This window comes from Argiope bruennichi, chromosome 10, assembly GCF_947563725.1.
Source record: "Argiope bruennichi chromosome 10, qqArgBrue1.1, whole genome shotgun sequence".
Taxonomy (NCBI): Eukaryota; Metazoa; Arthropoda; class Arachnida; order Araneae; family Araneidae; genus Argiope; species Argiope bruennichi.
In genome coordinates, this window is record NC_079160.1 from 124976304 (window position 1) to 125001581 (window position 25278).

Genomic DNA, 25278 nt, shown 5'->3' on the forward strand with positions numbered 1-25278 from the left:
TATAAAGTTATGCAGTTTCTAATGCATAACTCTGTCCAATTTAAAATTTCACTTAGTAATTGATTTACTTGGGTTTTAGCATAACAGTCATAAAACAGAAAAAAAAATCCTAGCAAGTGCAAATAGGTTAATTCTAATATTTATATTTTGTCAGTTTTGATACATATTTTTAACTGCTAATCATTAATTTATTCTTCTATTATTCCTTAGTCGTTTTCAGAAGATTGCAGAATGATAAGAAGATTGATCCTTTCATGATGAGAGACTTTTTTCAATGGTAATTATAAGTTAAAATTCATTTTTTAAAACTTTTTCTAAAAATGTTAATGAACTTTATTGTTTTATTATAGCTTTAATAATGTGGCTAACATGTTTTTTCTGCTACCAGTAGCTCATTTTCAAAAAAAATATTCTACAGGTTCTAAAATAATAAGAAGAAGAAGAGAGAGAGAGATGAAACCTTGTGTTAAGTAGTCAAACAACTGCATATCACAGTAACTGCTTGACAAAAATACATTTTCAATTATGTAAAAAAGAACATTTCTTCTATTTCATTACATATCATAAATATTTTAAGACTAATCTAATAATAATGAATCTCAAAGTATTGATTACCAGATAGACTGAATCTTAATTCAAACAAAGTCAATTTAATTATTTCTTTTACAATGAAATACAAGAAATTGTTGATATCTGCCTACTTAAATAACATTAAATGATCCATTAACAAAAATTTTAAAATGAGACAATTAATAAAAAACTTCATGAACAATAAAAAATTGCATAAAAATTATAACACACTAGATATACACTGCTGGCCATTAAAATTGCAACACCATGGAGGAAAGCAAATACAAATATATTATATATATTGTATGTAAACAGTATGGCATGAAGACACAATGATTAAATTTGTAAGCACTTTGGGGGTTTACAAGGATGTGAAATTAATAGGAACAGCTACCAACCCTTGGCAGCTAAAATGGCCTTTTCCCAATTAGACATGAAGTGAGTCTAGGTTGGGATGACAAAAACGAGTAACTCATTCTATGTTGCTTCAAGTTTATGCCACACTTCATCAACCATATTAGATTGGGAGCGATTGGCGGACCAGTTTCTCTATTCATTTCTATCTAGAGACCATGCAAGCCAGGCAACGATCAAATACCCTGTGTATCGAATAAGGTCAGAATGCAACATGTGATCTTGGATAATCTTGGTGGAAGATGGCGTTTGGTAGACCTCAAAGTTAGGGCTCAACCACTAGATGAAAGATTTCAGAAATGTACGGATCTGCGTTCAAATTACTGTCTATCCGAACTTGAGACGTGCGTATAGTGTATCCAATGGCTGCCCAAACCATCACACCAGGTGCAGGACCCCTATACCGATATCTAATGCAAGCAGGCGGCGTGTGGTCTCCTCAGAACGTCCAGACATGTATACAGTCATTAGAATTATGTACGCTGAACCAGGACTCGTCTGAAAGACGACATTATGCCACTCTTATATCCAACTTTATCGTTCGGCGCACCAAAGTCGCCGTCTCTTTCCGTGCTACATTCTCAAGGGAAGCCGAAGTAATGGTCATAGTGCTGACAGTCCATGCTGCTGCAAAAGTCGTTGCACCGTACGAGTAGATACTGAATATACTGCAAACATGTCCATTTCCTGACTAATTGTCCGTGATACGATTATACGGTTTTGCAGGATCGACCTGAAAATATGTCCGTCTTCTCTGGCATTAGTCATGGGAAGGCATTGAGATCCTGGATGCTGTTCAGTATGACCCTCGGCAACCTATTAATTCCATATTCGCATGACAGTGGTTGGATTTCAATGACAAGCAATATTACGAAATGGTAATCCACACTCTAGATAGGCAACGATCCTGCTCTATCGAATTTCGACACTTGCAGGTAAGCATTTACTATTTTTCGAGGCATAACACTATATTCTGAGCTAACTCCAACCTTACAAAGCATTTTCTGAATGAGAAATCCACTACACAATTTTTCTTTTAAGCTGCGCTTCTCGGATGTCGTTTCTCCCTCCTGCATCATCTAAATGCGCTGAAATACTAATCCCTTTCATATCCCAATCTCTTCTTCATTTCATGTGATCTTGACGCTCATCGAATCATTCCTTCCTGGTGTTGCAATTTTAATGGCTAGCAGTGTACTTTAGCTATGTCAAAACATGTGAGGAATTTAAAATCAAAATTCATATGAAAGAAATCAATTTGGATTGGCACTGTATAGTTATTATGATACATTACCGACAAGAAAATGTGCCCAAAATGAATTTTTTAACACACAGCCTAGATAATAAAAAGTTTTAATAAAATAAACTGAAAAAAATATAAAGGTCAATTTTCATTATTGATCTCACCATAAAATAGAATTTAAATTACAATTATCTTTTTTATTATTTATGCATTTCCAAATTTTGATTTAAAAGGGAAAATTTTAAAAAATTTAATCAGTTTAAAAATTTTATAGCTGAAAAAGCCTTTATTAGTTATTTTATCAATAGTAAGTCTTATCAATATTACCTATTGATTCAGATGTATAATCAGATAAAACCCAAGGAAATACAGGATATTGTGTCAAATCATTAAAACTGCGGTCAGCCAAACTACAAGAAACAAAAAAATGTATAAAGATAATAATATACATATATAGAGAGAGGGGGGAGAGAGATACTTTTATGTCATATATTTTACAATACAGTTAATAAAACAGAGCAAAAATTAGTGTTCTTATATATGTACATAAAAGAGAACACTGTTGAAAGGGAGAATCTTGAAAAAAATGCAGTCAGGATTTTTTAAAAATATAAAAAACTCAACTTATTTTAAACCTGTAAGATTAAAGAAGAATCTTAAATGTAGATTTCAGATATTATCAGTAAGTTGATTAATTAATTTAATTTAATTAACTGTTTGATATTTAATTGCTGTCTGCTTGTGTCATACAATTATGGAATTGTCTATTAAGGTATTTATATATATATATTATAGTTTAACACAAAACTCCATTAAACCTTTAAGATGTTAATGTGAAATTTTTCACATCTTAAATGTCAATGGACTAAGATGAATCAATATGAGAATGCACTGCTAAAATGAAATGTGTTCTCTAATCTCAGCTCATAATACAGATCTTTCCTAACTTTATTCATTTAATGTAAGTGTTAAGACATTCTAACAGGCCAGTCATTTTGCTTATAGTTATCAAATTTAGCACATATATATATACTTTGATGGGTGAAGATGTTTTCACCTCAGTTCATATTTTTATTTTAATTAATTAAAAATTAATCCGAGTTTTCCCATTTCTCCTCAATACCTTCCTAACATATTATTTCACAAAGATAAATTTTACATCATCTTAAAATTCAAAAGATTATCTTTTCAATGACGACAATTTAATACTTTTGAAAAGCTTTACTGATTTTCTTAGAAATATCTTTTTATCTTATTTCCGAGTTATCCTGAAATTCAAACTATTCTTATTGTTTCACCAAATATTTAATTATATGATTTTCTTCCATTGTTGAAAGCTAAAGAAGAAGGATTTGTCTAAGATCATGCAGTTTACAACATGAATAAAAAATAATACTGCTGGTTAAAATAATACAAATGTTAAGATTTTTCTTCATTAGAATGGACTGTTCTGCATGAGACTGTTCTCCATTAGAATGGATCATCTACACAATGAATAGAACATATATAAGGCAATTAAAATAACACAACTTTAATGTCTATTAATTTGATGGAATTACAGACATGAAGTTATACCAAAATGATTTAAATGAAATTTTAAAAAACACAATATCCCAGGTGAACCAGCTGGTTGCCAAAGGTGACTAGTCAGATAATAGAGAAAAGAGATCATATAATTAAAGATATAAAATTTTAATCAAAGTTTGCAGTTTTTTGCCTCTTTTTTAAAGTGCATATAAAACTTTTTTTATATCTAATATCATTTGAAATCATATAATGACAATATTAAGCACAACTCAAAAGTAAGAAAGGATTTTACACTCTATATTATATACATTATATAATTCTAATTAAGAAATAATCATTAATCATTTTTAAAATTACAAATCAAATTATGAATCTAATACAATTATAAAATCAAATTACATTCATGAGGAAATGATTTTTAATGTACTTCTTTGCAAGCAAGATTTATTGTTATTATTAAATAATTAATAATAATCACCATTATTATTACATTTATATAATATTATGTAAATGTAATAATGAATATTCATTGTGTAATATCATGTATTCCATATATCTCAGTCATTAAAGTTGATATTAATGAAATTGTCAAAATATGTGCAATTTATAAGATTGCCATAACATGACAATTTTGAAGTATTATTGAATGTTGTATAAATGGTTTAAATTTTTCAGTGATAGTACTTCCTGAAAATGGCATATTATAAATATTTAAATTATATTTGTAAAACCATCAAAACAAATAGTGCTATTTAAAAAAAAAGAAAAAAATATTATTAGGATCAGAGCTACTTAAATTATTATCACTATAATCCTATGTAATTAACAAAAGTTTGATTATGACCTTTAAGTTAAAAAAAAATTAAGAATACACAGTATGAGTTAATATAATTAATTTTAATAAAAATATTAATACAAGAAATTTTTCCAAGTAAAATGAATATCCTTAATTTGCCCTCAGAAATGTTTAAAAGTGTGAGTGAAAAAGTCCCTGTGGCAGTTTTTAAAACAAAAAATTATTCATATAATAGTTCTATTTAAGATCACAATTTACAGTTTAAAAAAGCCCTAGCTTAAATTTGAAAGTAATTTATAAAGTCAAGTTGTGAATTACAAAAACTAACATACCTATTGAGATATAAAAGATATTCATAGTTAGATATCACCCCATTTTGCCATAACAAAGTCATGTTTTCTTGTCCACTATCATCCAATTTTACAGCTAAAGAAAGGGGGAGGGGGATGAGTCAGTAATAAGATAAAACAAATTTCTTATCTTTTTAATAAAGTAAAATAGCAATTACCAGGCTCTTGGACTAATTTTGTATACAAAGTATCTCGTTCACTTTGAGTTTTGAATGATAGAAACAAATGCTTGGTGGAAGAATGCTTCGAACAATATAACTCTAACCCCTAAAGAAAAAAAATTATATTAAAAAAATCTATAATTATCTTTAGTGTTAACAAAAGAAAATAAGCAGACATTTTGATTTTTAGCCAAAGCAAAACAACCAAAATAATTCAATTACAACCAAGTACACAAATTTTTAATAACCAATAAATATGAAAACCTTTCTCTCTGTCTGTTAAACTATAGAAGAGATTGTTGAACCTAGAGTACCAAATTTAGCCTAGGTAGCTGAGCCCCTTTTTCCAAAATTTAATTAACTATGAATTAAGTCAAACTGTCCTTTCACCAATGGTCCTTTTTACCACTTTTTCTGTCAATAGCTTTTGAACAAGTGATCATTAAAATGATTTTTAAGTCAATTTAAAGAGTAAAAGAGTAAAATGTTATCTTTAAATGATGTTAATTTGAATGCTGTAGACTAATATGGAAAATTTAACGAAATTTTGAAAGCATTGTGTAACACTCACAATTTAGTGATGATTAATAAATTAACAACACTTCTCATTATAAGGCAACAAAATATTGCAGACATTTTGAACTGAAAGGAGGAAGATTGCTGCTGTTTGTATCTTTTTATCCTTTTATTGATATTTAAGGAAACCTGGGAGACTACTTAATGTTAAGTGAATTGTTAAGGGATTTTACGAAGTTTTTAATGATGTTTAATATTATTTAAATCAAACTAATATTTTACCAAACTTAATTTTTATAGCACAAATAAAAAGATGATAAAATATTAAAATCAAAAAGCATTTAAATCATTTTTGCTCATTTAATATTCTTTTTCATAAGAATATAAATCATATAAATTTTGATTCAACACAATTACCTTTTAAATAAATTCTAATATTGGATCAAATTATAAAAATAATTACTTTTATTTTGAATAATTCTTTTTTTTAATTTTTAGATAATTTTTAAATAAAATCCATTTCCAATTGTTATAGTAATGTAGCAAGAAGTTCAAAGCAATATTTGATAAGTAGCATTTCACAAAGTTATCTGAAAAAGTATTTCATTAAAAAAAAAAAAAGTTTTAATAACTGGTTTATCATAAGGGAAAAAAATTTGAAGAGTCAAACAAAAAAATTATCTTTTTCAAAAATAACAATTTGTCATGTTCAAAAAATTTCAATCACAAATTATTTATTAGATAAAATTAATTCCAAAATTGTTAATATAAAACACAAAAATAACAATTACAGCTTATTGAAATTATTATAAATAATAATGAAATATCTAGTCATCCATGATTATTTACAATAAATAAAAAATTTCTTACCACTTGTTTGAGCAAAAATCTTCTTTTGATTACCCTTTTGATATCAGACAGTTTAATTTTTAAAACAGGCCACTGGAATTACATAAATATTTAATTATTTAATTAACACTACAAAAAATATTTGGAAACATAAAAAATAATTCTTAAAAATTAGATAAGAAAACATTAAAATGATTTAATAATTTCCATTTAAATAAGGAATTAAAGTATTAATCTTCAGTATTTTTCATAAACAAATAAAATTCTTTAATCACTTACAGGTTCTGCATTATTATAAGGCTGAAAATATAGGCGACTTGTCGTTAAAAGAATTCGACCAGGATTCACAACTAAAGGTATTATTTTGTTTCCCATAGTTTCTAAAAGTATTGTTTCATGTAAATCCTCTAACCTACATTTAGAAAAATTCGTTTGAAATTAATTTTTCATATATAAGGTACTTTAAAGTAAATACAATAAGCAATGCATGGTATGGAAATCAATCTTCCTATATTTATAAATATTTAAAAATGTCACATTACTTAAGAAAAACATATGGGAAAAAATTCAAAAAATAATTTTTTCCCCTTAATGTTGAACCAAAATGCTTAAAGAACAAAAATTAAATGACTTTGTAACAATAAATTTTAACAAAATAAATTCAACAATTCTTTTTCCTACGAAACCCATTAGACATTTATAAAGCTAAACTAAATTTCTCAAACTTACATATTTAGCTTTATAAAAAAGATACATATATTTGCTTTTAAAGATATTAAAGAAATCATATAAATTTAATTTTTTAAGCAATCAAACTTTGTTATATTTTCATTTCAATCCAACTTTAGTAAGCAATACATATATCATGAAAAATTTACTGCAGAGATTAATTATACAAATAATTCCCAATTTTTAAGATTTATAATACATGAAATATATTTTCCAAAAAATAAAGTAAAAATAAATTATTTCATATAACTTCATTAATATTTTATAATAAAAAAAATAAATTATTCATATATAATATATCATATATTCATATATTATTCATATATATAATTGTTCATAAATTATTTTAAATATAATTTATATAATATTATTCATCTAACATTTTTAATTTTTAAAGAGCAAAAAAAATTAGTTAAGCAAGCAAATTTGAATAAATTTTATTAAAAATAATTAAAATTACATACCAACTGGTATCAAATTTAGTACTACTTTGCCGGCAACTTACAATTGCAGCAATCTGTAAAATAAATCCTTTGATTTTATTAAACTTTTTAAGGCATTTTACAATAAAAACAATTTCCTAAAAAAAAAAAAGGATAAAAGTAATACCACCACCAAAGTAAAAACATGTTCTTCTAATAAGTCTGTCATAAAACATTACTAAAAATCACAGCTTAATTAAATGGACAATTATTTAAAGTTTTAAACATTTCATAAAAAATTTTTAAGTAAAGATTTTTAATTTTAATTATATAGATTAAAATTCAATTCACAGAGATATACTTATTTCAATTTTTTTAGTCCAAAAATATGCTAAATCAATGATTTATACTAATATGGTAATTGATATAATGGAAATAAAAATTAATTATTGAAAGAAAAACTTCATTATTTTTGTAATAAAAAAATAAGTTTATAGAGAAAAATTATATTCATTCACTATTTTCAGAACTTTATTATTCAATACAAAATTCTTAGTTAATGAAGATAGAATCTATGTAATACCAATTTCAACTTTTCATTAAAGACATGAGGATAACAATTTAAAAGACATTCCAGTTTAATTATTAAGAAATTAATGAGACTTTAACATATGATCCAAAGTTCGCAAAAATGGCATACTGGACAAGAAATTCCTCAAAAGTGAATTTAAATTATCATAAAAATAGTTTATTATTTGTAGAATAATACTTTAATAAACTGCAACCAAATGATATCTAAAATTAATCACTAAATGTTTTTTACCATAGAAGCTTGTTCAGCACTAGCTAATTGAGATGCTCTTTTTAACTGAAAAAAAAACAAAACAGGTCATCAATTAATAGAAGGTGTACTTTAAATTTATTTTATAATCAATGTGTTACAATAAAATAAAATTATCAGCTGCAATATGTATTTCTGTAAAATCAGTAAGATGTTTGCCTTTTATTCATTTTCAAAATACTTTTATGAAAGAAAAAAAATGAACACAGAATACTTTTAAAAAATACTTTCTTATATCAATATATATAAAATAACATTTATGAATTTCATTTCTAATAATTAGAAGTGAATTCAAAAACAATATAATACTTTAATTTATGCAAATCTGACTTACACAAATTAGAAGCTATGAGGTTTATGACTTTCATCTTTCATTTTAAATATTTCCCATTTCAAAATATGGTATGCAATATTCAGAAAAATTATCTGAAAACAATGTTTAAAATTGACCAAACTGCTCATATAACAGATGAAAGTGTCAATCTTAACCAACAGATTTGGAAAATGATTATAGTGTGGTCAATAATGTATATAATAATGTTTGATTTGCAAAGCAAATAATTGGCAGTCAATAAGTTTTGCATTAGCAAATCTCTATGTTTGAAGCTGAAATTCAGACTCAAATCCATCAGAAACGCAATTAACAATTGCATATTTGAGAGAAAGCCTAAATTTAAAAATTAAGATGAAATTTGTAAAAAATTTTGAAAAATTGTTCAGCGATTTTTTTTTTTTTTTTTTTACTTCTTCTTCTTCTTTCTTTCATATCTCATTATAACAATCACTTAACAGGTATTTTAGTACTAAAAAATTTTATATAAATGTAAGGTGGCTCAAAAGAGCTTAGACAAAGTTTAAGAGTAAGTAAAGCATGCCAGATTGAGAATAACAAATAGACAAAGGACTAGAGGCATTACACATAGAGACAAAAGAGACAGAACGTCCTAAAAAAAGAATTTGAGGGTTTGTTTGTTTTTCAAAGTAGTTTAAGTTTTTGGTATTTTGTGTAGTTTAAAAAAGCTATGCATCTGAACTCATTCAAATTAAAATTAAGTACTATTTAAATTCTAAAATATTATTTAAGCAACATTTTTAATAAATTTTCCTTTACAAGATATTATTATTCTATGACTCTAAAAAATATATTGCTTTCTTATTTTAAAGAAATGTCCAACCATTATATATAATATTTAAAATGTAGGAAAACAGCTTCTTGTAATTTTTTCGCCATCATGTTTAAAATTATTTTTAAATTTGATTTTTTAACGGAAGATAATGTCTATAAGTAACACATGAATTTTTTTTTCTTTTTAATGTTTTAGCAAATCAAAAGTTGCCACTTAAAATTGCCTTATGGACAAATTAAATTAAAATCTATAAAAAGTATCCAATTTAGGAAAGCAGAGCAGGGAAAAGGGTTAGACTTGCAATGAGTAAGACTCCCTACAAGACTTATTCTAGTCCTGAAGCATGTAAAAGCATGCTCCAAATCCTTTTTATAACAGAACATGGGGTTACAAATGCAAAGGGCGAGTGCAATGGGGATTCCTTACTAGTAAATTTACTTAAAGAAAAGCCTACATCAAATAAAAATATAATTTTTATAGAATACAAGTTTACAACATAGTTGCAACATTACAAATCATATGCAGTGTGACAGATGCATTTGTAGGATATCTTGAAGTACTGAAGCAATGTTCAGAAGATTTGCCAATGAAAATGCATGTACACTTTGCATGCTGTTATCCATGTCAGTGTATCAATCAGGAATTTGTATTCCACCAAACATATGCTGAAAATTCTGACAAATATATATGTTAGAATATGCAGCATATATTCTGTCATATATCGGCATATAAATATGCCTTACCTGCCTTTACCATTTGTCTCAGCACTTCTGGATCACCCATTATTTTTATTTAATGAATGTATGCTACATGTTAAATTGAATATATAAAAAAAATTATATGAGCTTGACCTCTTGTTTAAATACTATATGGTCTAAAAATGTCACCATTATATAAATTCTACATGATATATTTGCCCTAAAACGAAATTTGTGAGATATAATGAGTTAACAAAGGAAGAATACAGAATTCAGGCTTATCCCTTGTCTTTTTTTAATCTTGATATAATATAAATTTCCATGAACTACACAATTGACAGTGAAATAATATCAAAAATTTACTCTGCATAGATTTAAAATATATGTTTATGGAAAATCTTTCTTGCCCTCTTATGCATTTATGGTATCATTTTTTAAAAACAATAGTAATTTTTTCTTGGAAGAAAAGTTATGTCTGAATTAATAGTGCCAAAGTTTAATAAAGTATAATACTCACTTGAGATATCTGAGCCACACAATCATTTGCTGATACATACTGGAGGGCAAATAAAAATGTGGTTTTTTCCTACATAGAGGAAATAAATTTGTAACATGTAAAAAAGATTAATATAAATAAATAGCTTTACTAATAATTAAATAGTGTGGCTATGAATATGCCCATGTGTTGGCACTCTACAGAGCAGACCATTTGTCCTAGAGCTTTCAAACTGAGTATAAATATTTGGAAGATGGAAATATTGTACCTCCATTCAATTTCTTTTAAATTCATTTACAATTTTAATTAACTAAAAATTAAACAAGATTTTAGTGTTTATCTGAAATAACTTCTGAAAATATCACTGCACAAAAATGATTCTAATATTATTTTAAAATTCAAAAAATTATTCTTTAATAAAGCCAATAAAAATTATTTTTTAAGAATTGTTGTGTGATTTTTTTTCTTAGTTTCTTGAATGTTTTAAATATATAATTAAGAATGATACATCACAATAATTTTTTATTGACACAAAGAAATTCAAATCATTTTCAATGCTTTATCAAAGATTTCAAGGAGGAGGAAGTAGACGAGTTTACGAGGGAGATTTATAAGCAAAATTGACTAAGATATTTAACATACTTTGAAATAAACCTGCTATGCTGAATAAGTTTACAGCAACTCTTTAATTACTTGGCAGCATGCTACAATCTAACTAACAGGCAGTTCAACATATTCCTAAAATACACATAAATTTCACTACATCCATCTAATGTTAGTTTGAGTAATACGAAAGTGAAATTATCATAACGCACAAGACAAAGTGCAAACACACAGGATACAGCACAAATTAATTTGATAGTATGAAAAAGGATGCATTGGATTATTTCACCAAAGAATGACAAAGTTCATGTTTTCACAAATAGACTTTGCCACCAACCAACAGCAGATTTTTTTTTTAACGTTGGGTACAATAAGGAAACTGTGATATATGATATTTTGCTTGCACATTAAAAAGAATAGGTTGCCACATGGATTAATTATTTATTTAAATTGTATTTAAATATATATTATATTCATTATTGATTAAAAATTAAAGCTTCAAAAATACTAATTTAACTAAAAATATAGCAAAATATTTAAAATTATAAATGGATAAAAGTTGAGATTTTTTTAATAGACTATTAACAACAATTTTTTCATATAATTTCTTTAAGATAAAAGGTACATGGATTGTTTCAATTGTTGAAAAATAATAAAAAATTTAACATTTGCACTGAATAATAATAAAAATTAAACTGATATTATACAATTGAATTAAACTATGAAAAATATCCTTTTAATTTATATATATAGTAAATTGTAGTATTAATATTTTTTTCACATTACACTATGCAGTAGTCAGGATTATTTTTAATTAATAGCATTCACTCTAAATATTTTAAATTTATATTATACAGGCTAATTGCAAGCTTCATATCCTATCCTTACTAATAAAAAAGGAGCATTTGCCTGTGTTGCCAACCAAAAGATTTAGAATTACCAAACTCTCTATTTATATATATTGGAGGGCAAAAATATGCAGCTTAGTGGGTTTTTTTAAAATTAATAATTAACATTTTTATTAATAAAAAATTAGGTGAAATTTTTGCATCTCCCTACTACCAAAAATATAATTGCAAAAAAAAAGAAAATTACATCAATCGAAATTTTTAAAAACTATTATTGTAATTAACTGCTTTCGATAGCCAATTGTTTGCATATTATATTAAATGTATTAATAATGCAATATCAAACAACTGAAATGAACTAAATCACATGATACAAAATGAAAGTAAAATTTTAATTATACTGGCATACCTTATTGCAATATCAAGTAAGATGTGCAATAAATGATTTGTAACATCCACTGCTTTTTATTTAAAATAAATAATAATAACCGATACCTCCCGTTTCAAACGTTCATCTGAATATCATTTTAGAAATTATCAGCATACTATTTTTTTAAGAGTGACTTCTAACAAAATAAAATGAATGAATATTCGATAAACCAAATGATTTTCTGACCAGACAGCAAGAAATAAAATCAAAACTCGTAAATAGCCGATGAAAAAAAGAAAACTGGAAGAATGAAGATGAACTTTGAATGAATGTGAAAAAAAAATAAAGATGGAATCAATTTTCTGCCTCCAAGAAAGAATAGTAAGACCACAGCTTCAGTGTCCCTAAATTCAAAAGTAAAAGAGGTTGCTTTCTGTCTCCATATCAATTAACTAGTTATGTGACTGTTTGCTTCCACACAAAACAGCTCCCTCCCCCCCCCGACTAGAGTTTCTTTTCCTTGTTACTTCAATTTCTGTCTTATTTTCAAAATTTTATTGCCTTTTCTTTTATTATCTAAAATGCAACTTTAAAAAATAATTGCAGTGGCAACTGCAACTCTGCTGTCCTCAAGGAAGAATCACAACCTATGTAGTCTAATGGTGTGTCTTTTTGAGCAATACACAAACAGGCGGAGATAAATATACACATTTTTCCTTTATTATCATTTAAGAAATATAGATTTTCATGTCTTCATTATTAAAATGAAACTAAATATTCATTGTTGCTACAACTATTTCATACTTATTTCTCCTTCTTTTGTTGATGATCAAGATAAGAAGATTTGCCTTTTTTTTTTAAGTTAAATAGGTTTTTTTTTTTTTCCCCTTCAAAGCATATTTTTGCATAAAATTGAAAATATTTTTACTGAATAATCCTCCAATGTATTAAGTAAGCATTGAAATAAATTACATAAAACAAACAAAACATTAATGTTGAATTATTTTTCTTTTTTCCTTCCTTTATATTTTTTATAAACACACTTTGATTCAGCAGGAATTGTTATTATAATATTTGAAATTTAACCATTCCCAATTTAAAAGTAACAAAATTTTAATGAAATGTCAAAAGATCAGAGATGCTTATAGTAAAATGAACACTAAGATTCCTTACATAGTCACGTTACATGCCTATTAAAATTTGACATTTAAAATAATGTGCTAAGGAAGCCTTAAGACTAAATTGCATTAAAAAGATTCAAATGAAATTTTTTTATCTTTCAAAATTACTGCATCCAATAACTTTGGAAATTTGCAGATTGTTGAAAGTGGTTAGTACTTAACAAATTAAAAAATATGTTAGTTTGTGGTATGAGTTTTATTCACTAAAACAGTCAAAAAGTTATGTGCCGCAATAATGGTGGAAAAGTAAATTGTTATTTAAAAAACCAGCAAAGGTGCTACCCATAAAAATAAATTATTGAAAGAAGAGTTAAAAAATATATAATTCCAGAATTTCAATCACAAAATAAAAATTACTGAGAAGTAATAAATGAATAATATTGTTAATAAAAATGATACAAAATAAATTGCTGAACGATAACTATGTAAGTACCATTTTGGCATTAAAAACAAATAAGCATACTTTTATATCTATTTTACTGTTACATGAAAACTTGCACTTTAAATCAACTTTTCAACAAAGCTTTCTTCAATATCATGGCAGCATTTTTCATATGGCACAATAAGCTTTTGAATTTCATTCTCTTAAAAATTTGCTCTTGATTTGATTTGTAAACCAGCCCCTTTGAGGTGATTATCATCATCATCATCATCATCATAGTGCTTAGCTACTAAGTATTCCTAAATGTAGAATAGGTGGTAGTCACTAGATGCTAGATCAGGACTACAAAGAGGGTGATCAAGTAATTTCCAGCCAAACGATGCAATGAGAACTTGAATATGATTAGCCACATTAACCATAACAATCTCGTTACTTAGTATACCATGTCTTTTCTTTTGGGTTACTCGGAACAGCTTAGTTAAAGTCTCAGAATTTCTTGCGTTATCACAAGACAAAAAAAAAGTAAATAAGCAACTCCTTCTTTCAATTAAAAAACACAGCACATTTGTTATTTGTTTGAACTTTACTTTTTAGGGTGATATTAAATACCGTCACTCCATGCATTGCTGTTCCAACTTTAGAGTAACACAAGCTACCCATGTTCATCATCTATGATAGGAATGGAGAACCTTTATGGATCAACGCCCCATTTTTTTCTAAAGAAATGTTTAATGAGATACATACATGCCATCAAATAGTTTTGATTTGTGATTATCAGGAAAATAATAAAACTAAATACTAACAACTCAAAACTCTTCATTTACTATGAAAAGATGTACTTTATACTGTATAGCAGTAAAGTTTGTAGTTATACGTGCAATTCAAATCAAAGTAACATTAGTGTGACTTCTCCTGTTGCAGATTGGATGACAAATAACTTATATTAGGATTGTAAGATGTTACTTTTAGCAGAATTCATGCCGAATCGAAGTCATCTGCGAAACGGTTTCTAAGCGAGTCTTTAATGCTATTCATCTCTGAAAATACTGACTTGAAGGCAGAGGTAGAAGAAAAATTCCATGTTTCCAAAATTTCGTTACTGGCATTTTTACTTATGTTCCTTATTAATCTTTCTGTTTAAACCTTTTTATAGTTTCAATAAATTTTTGAATCCATTTTGAACTAGACTGGAAATCAATCAGTTACATTTCAAATTCTTCATTTTCCAATCGAATTGGAATAAGTTCAGTTTATCAACTGAAGTCACATCAGGGTACATAATGAATCTGAGTTTTTTCCCATAATTCCTTTAACTGAGAAAATCTCACTGAAAATTTCTTGATTGAAGAATCAATTACGGAAATAAATTCTTCAATAACTTTTTCTTCGTCTGGTTTCTCATGTACATCTAAATCTTTAATTTTTTTTTAAAAAAAATTTGGAAATTATTTGTAGTTTTTTTTTAATAATATTGTTCCTAAAACATGCAATCTAACGTCAAAAGCCGAATGAGATTCATCATGATTCATCAATTGTTTTATGCATGCCTTTAAGCTTTATGTTCAATTCATTGAAATGTTGGCATATGTCTGTAAAAAACATCAATTTTGAAAGTCACATAACATCCAACACTGTAGGTATTTGCCCATCATTTTGCTGAAACAGTCTGATTTTTCTAAGCAATCAACAAATGTTTGAAGTATGATCCCGCGGCTCAACCAGTGAACATTATTATACCATTAAGCTCTTACAAACCGAGTTGACTTCATCCAACAAAGCATCTTACTTTCGCTTATTTAAAGCCTGCGGCGATATGACGTTGACTATTTTTGTGACTAACACCATTACATTATCAAGAGATGTTAAACCATTCTTAGCATGCAATGGTAGGGAATGAGAATATGCGCACTGCAACCATTCACATTTGTTCGCAATTCTTCATAGCGAACCTTCTTATTTTGAAGTAAAATGCAAATCGGTGTGATCAACGACATGCCCAAAATAATGTGTCATGTGCCATCAATGGCCACTGGTTCACCATCCCTGATTAATGACAGTTCAACTAAAAAAATCATCACAAAAAAAGAAAAGTCAATGCACTTGCTACACGTCTAGCTTTTTTTTTTTTTTTTTTTGTACACTTTAGTTAACAATTTTATTATTTAGCACAAGTACAATTTGCAATAATTTAAGTATTCTGTCACAATTTCATAAAAAACACCTTTAGAAACTCGGGAAAACTCATTAGATAAACATAAAATTATAAAACATCTGTCTTCTCTAACTTTTCCATCAATTTTCTTTCCCAAGAATAGAAATAGATCAATGACAGAACATTGCACACTTCATTCCTGAACACATCCATCTTAAAATGCTCTAGCCTATTTTCTTACCATTCCTTCACTCAATGTTTTCTCCATGTACTTCACTAAATGCCAATGAATTTCAACAGCTTTTGCATCTTTAGCATTTAAAAAATGAATGAGAAAACATATTTCGCACTTGGCAGTACTTTCAATTAACTGAAGCATTTTAAATATTCTCAAATGGATGTAAAAAATTCAAATTCTTACATAATGGTGTATGTGGCAAGCAAGCAGATACATTTACTCATAATAAGCAGATAAGTTGCATAAGCAGAAAGGCACCAAAGTGCTGCAGAGGCCTAATTTCAAAATGGTACTGAATTTTAAAAAATGATCTATAAAATTATACATATTTGCAAATGAAATGAGGCAAAAGTGAAAAGGTAACAACAAATAGGAAGTTCGAAATTGCACCTTCTAAAAGAAACTAAACACTAGATGAAAGGAATCCATAATTCATTATAAAAATAATCGGCAAAATATATGTTAAAATTTCTTCTTATGAAATGACGAGTAGCATTGGCTGCATCTAATTATGAAGAAACTCTAATATCACGCAGTGGTCTAAAAGTTCATCTAATCGCATACTAATACTGCAAGGATTCAAAAGTTCATTGATTGGAGATCAACATCCTTTTAAAAACATCAACGGGATTTATTCATTAAGGTTCAACAGAAAATATAAAATCAAGAAGTTACTTTAACAAAACTTTAAAAGCACAGAAAGTATTATATTGTCTATTCTCGGACATTTCTGAAACTCGTAGCAAACAAACGTCGCTAGAGCGAAAAGCAAGCCAGAGAGCGGGAGAATGGATTCGGATATATCCTTACAAAAGCTGGCATCCGCTTTTATATGATCTCATGGCGATCACGTGATTGATTTACATGTACATACAGATTTACATTTGCATATTGCACAGTAGTTACGACTCGAATCAGAAATACCGAAATCTTATGCTAATTAGTCAGATGATTGCATCTAAATAGTTTAATCTTAGACAATATTAAATTATCACGAGATTATGATAATTTATTATTTACGAGATGAATACGTTTAAAGATTAAAAGAAACAATTTCTCAAGAAAGAACAGAAGCAAACTATGCTTTTGTTTATGTAGGCATTTTCGCGTACATTGCGAACTTTGGCTAGGAAAACTAACCAAAAAAGGTAATAATAATTACGATTAAATTATCTTTTTCTTAACAATATATATATATATATTCATTTGCGGTTATTAATAATATTTTTTCTATTTTTTCTTAAATAATTAAAAACACTTTAACAATGTTATATGCAAACAAAGTGATGTATAAAAAAATTACCAGTAAATAAAAACAAAAGTATTTATTATAGACCATTAAATTTTATTGAATAATGAAATTAATACAATTGTATAAGAAGAAAATTATGAAAAAAACCTCATCAAACATGTCAAATATAATGTTAAAATTCTTGCTACTAACATATTTGTTAAAAAATTAATTTTTTAATTAATTATATGAATTACGCAACTTATTTTGGAGAAAAAAACAATAGATTCTGACCTACTCTTTTAAATTTATATGGAGCTATAAAGTTCCCATCTAACATTTCAATCACTTGATCACATTCAACAAATATAACATTTCCTTTGTCAATCCTGTAAAGGAAAAAAAAATAAAAAATACACACACCAAAATTAGTAAAAAAAAATCTATAAAACCCTGTATGTAGAAATAAAAAAACTAAAATCATTCATTTCTATGCCATAAATACAATTGGTAATATCACTATCTCTAAACTAATGGAATATTAGGTTCCTCACGATAGACTACTAATAATATTAGATACTTCTTTCTAAACAGTTTTTGATACATCTGCTCAATTTGATATTTACATTAAAAGGATTAGCATTTGTACTAAAATTATATTATCTGAAGAAAAATTTACTCATTTTTAATATGAATTTGAAATCTTTGTGGTGTGTATATTTAAAAAAATACTACAAATGTATAATATCATCAGTAGTTATCTCACAAGTATAGACTTTGTCTGATGATTCCAAACTGTAATGATCAGGAGAGAACTAGTACTTTTAGAATGGTTAGTCCAATGGTAAAGTAGACACTGCAAATCATATCTAGCCTCTTAAAATTAGCAACGAAGTACTCTGAATACTTCATAATGATGCCTTTTCTTATAATATGTCCAAGATCTCATTAAATACAAAATTACTCAATTAATAATAAAGGAGAATGTGCATATTTGTCTGTCGGAATTTTATAGGTCAAACCATCTGACATTTTGAGACAAATATATTTTGGAGGGTGTGAATATGCAATTAACAGCAATGTTTTTATATGAATATTTTAATTGATTAAAAAATGAGATTTTGGCATTTTCTCCTGATTACTTCCAAAAATATAATTACACAAAAATAATTTTTACACCATCTGAAAATTTAAGAAATTGTCTTATTTATAATATCTATCCTTATTTTAATGTTCTGATATTTAATTTTTTTTTTTTTTTTCTAAATTTTGACAATTTAACAAATTTTCAATAATTTTTTTCTTTATTGCAATTCAAGCTCAATTTTTCCTTTTCATCACATATTGACTCACACACTTTTCTTCCGTTATTGAAAATTAAAGAAAAAATATTATATTAATTCTTCATTACCTATATGAGAATAACACAGTGCCAAAAAATCTAAAGTGCAATTAGAAGATAGATTGCACAGACAGTATTATTCTTATTGGCATTATGATTACATGCTTTGGCTATATTAGGAAAGTTCATATACATAATAATCAGAATAGCTTTAGACTATTATAATAATAAATCTAAAATGTTTATTGCAAATTAATGTTACAAAATAATTTATTAAAGCAATCATGAAATCAAGTTACACTTATGAAATTTAACGCAATTAATATTTCCAGCAACTAGCTCTCATTAATAATTAATAACTAATAAATAAATACATTTTAAATAATTACATACAATTTTAAAAAATTTACATTTTTACTGATAGAAAATAATTGTTTTATACATAAATGCTCACTTTGAAAGCAATGATCCTTGCCATCTTTCAACTGACCGGCAATCACGAAGAGGGAGCTGAAACAGAAGTAAGGCATCCCATAAATAAAACGAATTCCATAATATAATATACATTTAATCAGTAATGTGTATACATTTATATTTTGTACACTTTTAAGCAAAATATAATAACTTTCATATCTTTATAAAAATTTAAACTAATTCATATTTGATGAAATTACCTATATAAGAATTGCCTGAAAGTTCATCCTATTGTCATAAGCATTTAAGCTTAAATTCTGCATCCAGTTTATTCTGTATTCAGATTAAAAATTTATCTAAATTCAGAATGTAATAAAAATATTGTCAACCTATTCACTGAATCATTCAAGTTTAAAATTTAGCTTTTTATAACCAGCAGTGTTATTATCATTCTATGATGTAACAGCATAATCTGTTTTCTAAACTAATCAAAAATAAAATTAGCAGTGGAAATAAGGTAAAATAAATGTATATAGAACTATATTATTTTTATAACCATATATATCATAAAATCCTTCAAATGGCATGCATGCATCATAAAACTGTATGTAAAGCATACAACTGAGAACTACTATTGATTTCAAAATACTATACAAAAAGCTATATCCTTTTCTTCTTTTTTTTTTTAGATGAGTAGTTTATTAGATGAGTGATACATATATGCAGAATTTATTTATCTGGAAATGCAATTTCAATTTATGCTGAGAAGTCTCTGAAGCTGCTTAAAGAATTTGTACAATTGATAGACATAGCTATATCAGTAACCATATACAGTACACTGCCAAGTATCCAGTTCACAACTATCCGGCTTCCAAACTATCCAGCCTACTTTTCTTTTATCGCGATTTACTGAGGAAGGCAAGACATTGCATTGGCAACATTGCTAAGGCATTGGAAGTGGGCATCCGCTACAATCTTCTTACGTGTCATGTGGAAAATAAAAGTTGCGACAAAAAAGAGCAGTGTTCTATGTAGTTCATTGTTTGCTGCTTTAAAAGAAAAGTATCTTTGATCAACTGAGTGAGAAATCTCCAGAACAAGACAATGCAAAATTTTAAATGTCTTGAAGACTCCATTAAAAATTAGACAAGCTTGAAGGAAAGTTTTACAATACCCATCATATAATTTAGACTCTACAATGTTTATATTGCATTAACATTAATGACATCTTTTGTATTTGTGTGAGGTATCATAAATAAAAAAGATGTCATTTCATTTTTTTATTTATTTTCAAATGTTAATAATTTGAAAAAGGATTGTCCAAAATCTTTTTTACATAAAAATAATTTACTATAAAATTAGGGGGAAAAAATCATCATTCATTATGAACTACATTTGTATTAAGTACAATTGTGCTTAATAACAAAATTTGAATATGTTTTTGATACAATCAAACAATATTGTTCTTCTTTACACAAATCATAAAACTTTTGAACTTATAATCTACACAGATTTATGAAACTTAATATGCAACTTAAAAATCTCAGCATACAATTGTAAAACATGTTAGAACAAACATTATGTTTATTATGGATACTAAAACTTTGACCAAGTATAACCCTTATATGTCACAGCCATTTATTATATCTCCTCAAACATTTCAATCAAAGACAAATAACAGTATATACAAGTAAAAAAATGTATCTTTTTTTTAAATAATTATAAATATATCTATAGGAATTTAAGTTTGTAATATATGATATCTTACAAGAATTAATTAATTTGCGATTCTATATTTCAAGAATTACAGAGAAAGTTCATAAGAATTAAATAAGTTCTGTTCTAAATATAGAAACTTTACGATATTGAATATACATCATTGATATAAAAATTAGTGTTGATCAAATGTATGAACTAATTTTAAAGACATTAGAATAGCAATCATGATTATTTATTAAGTTATATTGATATATCATGCAGCTTTTCTTAAATTGCCAGTTTCTGTTGTATCAAACTATTGAATAATAAATTTTGAACTTTCAAAAGACATACTCTAACTAATCTAAAATATGTCATGTCATAGAAAAATCTAATAATATACAGCAAACAAAGTTACATTTACATGAATTCACAAGAATAAGAAGTTTCGAAATATAGACTTAAAAAATTATAAAAATGTATCAAATAAATTGATAAATTTAAAGTTTCTTTATATATATAAAATTATAAAAATATATCTTACCTTAAGAATAGGATTGCACACATCTTTAGGGTCAAATAGAATAGATTTAGAGCAAACTTTCAGACGACCTTTCTGGTTTCTGCTTTGAAAATTGGTATAAATTAGTAACTACTTAAAATTCTCCCCCCCCCCCTCCTTTTATTAATTACAAAAAAAAATTTTTTATCAAAACTATAAAGTTAAAGAAAAAAATGGATATTTTCTATATTTTTTTTATTTTTTTTCAGACAATTTTTATTATCAAAATTATTAAAATATATTAATAAATAAATAAAAAAAAAGAATATATATTTCTAAATAATTACAGCTTTGTCAAGCATCCAAAACAGTTATAAGATGCATTTTTTTTTTTTTTTTTTTTTTTTTAGCAATAAAGATTTGAAGTACAAGATAATATCAAATTACAATTGATATTTTATTTCTTTTTTGATGACCAAAAGTTCTACATAAGCAGAAACAGTCCCAATTCTTGATTACCTCATGTCCACCTCTTGATTACCTCTTTTTCTCTTTAATTTATTAATAAACAATTCATATTAAAAAGAGATCTAATAAGATTTTTTTTTTCTTGTTTAACTCAGGCTGCAATTTTCTTCCTCAGTTTTCACCATATAAAAAAAAAATCAAGCATTCTAGTAGGACCAATACAAATGAATCAGCATGAGCGAAAAATGAAATAAAAACAATAGCAAAGCATATTGTTCATGCTTTTTTCAAAGAATAATAAATTCTTTCATTGTAATAGATTTTATTAGAATTTTTCCATCTCTGGAATTTCTCTCCCTTATTACAACAGGTAGTATCTAAGATGATTTACCTAAGTATTAAAGAACTTAGAGTGAAGATAGAATATCTCGTTATATTACTTCATAGAAATAGGTTGTACCTGGCAGTGATAGAAAAAGGCAGAATATTCAGTAGTAAAATAATTCTTCTGGTAAAATTCAAGAAAATGTACATTATATTTAATTCAAGAGGGAATCATTATGGAACAGGAACTGTAGATATGAAGCAAAAATAATTATTAGAATTTAATTAACTAATGTAAAGAAAAAAACAGTACTTGCGTATTAACGCCAACACAGCTACAGATTTGGAAGTTTTTGTGCTAATGAGCCAATAAAGAGCAATGTTTTGATTTTAAATAAAGTCTTTTATTTTATGATTTGTCGAAAAAAATTTTAGGTGTAGATTGGCGGCATTTAAAAACCACCAAATCTGTAACTGCGGTGGCGTTAATATGCAAGGGCCGGAAAAAAAAAAAAATAGATGAATTTTTTTGCTTCTTTTCAGAAAAAAAAAATTCTTACAATTTTTTAATAACCAAGCAAAAAAAAAAATGCAAATGCTTATTATTTTTTAAAGAAATTAGAACCCCATTTTTTGAAGATAAATTTTTGATTAAAGGTATAATTCCTCATATCATGAAAATATTTGTAACTAATTTGTATTATGTTATACTTTGAAAATAAACGTATATCTCGCAATATTTCTCTAATGTTAGACTAGAAACAAGAAGAAAGTAGATATTTTCTTTAAGGAAAAAAAATTCTTCAGAATATGCACCTTCTTTTCTATAACAATTGAATCATGATAAATTAAGGAAGAATCATCCCAGTAGAAATCAAAAAAGTCAATGAAATTCTAATTAGATATATATTTATTCACCAAAATAAATAAAAAAAATAGAAAGGGTATTCTTTTGCTTTTTATTCTTACTATAAATTAATCTAATGTGAACTAATTTTTAAAAAAGCAAGATTGATAAAGAAAGACATTTTTATTTATTGTGCAACATATATATATATATTACACTAATTAATACGTTTTGTATTCTAATAAAATTCTTCAGAAATCCTGCAGCCCTACGAAATTTAATCTTCTAAGATACTACCAGAACATCATATTCTTCACCGAGTTATAATTTTACAATTTGTCTTATTAATCAGCCCCACACTATTTATCATATAAAACAGCCTTTTGGAACAAAATGATCGAAATTTATAGAAAATTAATAAATATTTTTTTAAAATTATTTTAACTAAATGAAAAAAAACTGATAAAAAATATATCCAAAAAAATTTCAATATAAAACCTAACAAAAATCACAGTTTATTAAAAAGAAAAAAATCTTGAGTGTTTCAAGAAAAATGCAAGCCATACCGTCGACATGCTTCACTTTCAGATATTTTTCCTGGATAACAATAACAGCTGTAATCTTCAAAATAAATTTCACCTGGCTCAAGAAGCAACAAGGAAAATCTAAAAAAAAAAAAAAAAAAATACGATTTAAACTTTAAACACAAATTTATATTTTCTTTTTAAAAAAAGCAATGCAAAAACATCTTTACTGTAATTTAATAAATAAATAATTTATAACAAAATAATTATGCCTAATTAATTCTTTCTATACCTATATACACATTACATAATTATGTCCAAGAAAACATTAGAAATTTCCTAAAAAATCAGAAGAGTGGTATGTAAAAATTAACAACCAAGAATAAAAAGAATTTGCATTTCTATTTTTCGAAAAAAAAATTCAATAATGAAATAAAACAGCATAAAAGATTCAAATTTACCAAGTAATCTAATTCTTTTGAACATTTTTTTTTTTTTTTACATTAAAATCCAATATAGTTGTTTCGTATTTTAAAAAAAATTCTTGGTAACAAAAAAATCAAAATCCCTTTTTAAAAGCAATCGCAAAAAACATAAATTGTGATACAATACTCTACCTTTCTTTATTGGAGTTTTCTTGAAATGCCATGTAAATAAGGTAATTGATTTAGTTAAAAATTGACAATATCACTATATTAAACATTAAATCATGATCATATAAAATAATAAAACAAGGTAAAAGAAAATTAAATCCTTTTAGTTTTCATAAGTAATAAGAGCTTGTAACTTCTAACACAAATTTTAAATTAATGGGGAGTAACATGACAATGAGTAGACATTATTATTTACAAATATGAAACTACCGGCATGGAATTTGCAGACAGAAAACAACTTTTATTCAGATAGCATGCTGATTGGTTTGCTCAAACGAGACCTGTTTCTATCTCATCCTTTGTCGATGCTTACGTCATGACACGTGAACTGCACAATGTTTGTTTATTTATCGAGGTTGGTGTCCGTAAAAATTACAATACAAGATTTCGACTTGTATTAATATTAATATTCGGCAAAGAATGAGAAATGTTTAAATAATAATATGATGTGAATGATTTTTATCGGAAACTTTATTACTGTAGTTTAGGCTAATTGATGTCGCTCTAGAACAAATTATAAACACAAGTACAGTACACTCCCGATTATCCACGGAATTGGGTGGCGCGGCCGCCGCGGATAACAAAAATCGCGGATAATCCGAAAAAGCTAAAAACGGGTATAGCAAAAGAGAAAACAGTCATTCCAACTTTGAAAAATCATTTTATGTACAATGAAACGTAAAATAAACAGCAGGACATGTTTAACTAACGCTTACTATTTTAGTATATCACTCAAAACAAACCTAAAATGCATTTTCTTAA

At 26.4% G+C, this 25278-nt stretch overlaps 1 protein-coding gene across 1 annotated transcript in view; it reads right to left on the bottom strand.

Moving 5' to 3' along the window:
- LOC129988526 (protein FAN-like) overlaps window positions 1–24781 on the bottom strand; it is a 66141-nt gene extending 41360 nt beyond the window's left edge. The window contains exons 1-13 of the mRNA XM_056096771.1: window positions 24481–24781; window positions 23906–24004; window positions 21743–21821; window positions 19541–19596; window positions 18043–18133; window positions 10761–10829; window positions 8401–8445; window positions 7620–7672; window positions 6706–6838; window positions 6448–6519; window positions 5059–5167; window positions 4883–4976; window positions 2555–2637 (exon numbers count right to left, since the gene is read on the bottom strand). Of these exons, the coding sequence (XP_055952746.1) occupies window positions 2555–2637; window positions 4883–4976; window positions 5059–5167; window positions 6448–6519; window positions 6706–6838; window positions 7620–7672; window positions 8401–8445; window positions 10761–10829; window positions 18043–18133; window positions 19541–19596; window positions 21743–21821; window positions 23906–24004; window positions 24481–24512 (1015 nt within the window). The 5' untranslated portion in view covers window positions 24513–24781. The remainder of the gene's footprint in view (window positions 1–2554; window positions 2638–4882; window positions 4977–5058; window positions 5168–6447; window positions 6520–6705; window positions 6839–7619; window positions 7673–8400; window positions 8446–10760; window positions 10830–18042; window positions 18134–19540; window positions 19597–21742; window positions 21822–23905; window positions 24005–24480) is intronic.
- Window positions 24782–25278: the final 497 nt, after the last annotated feature.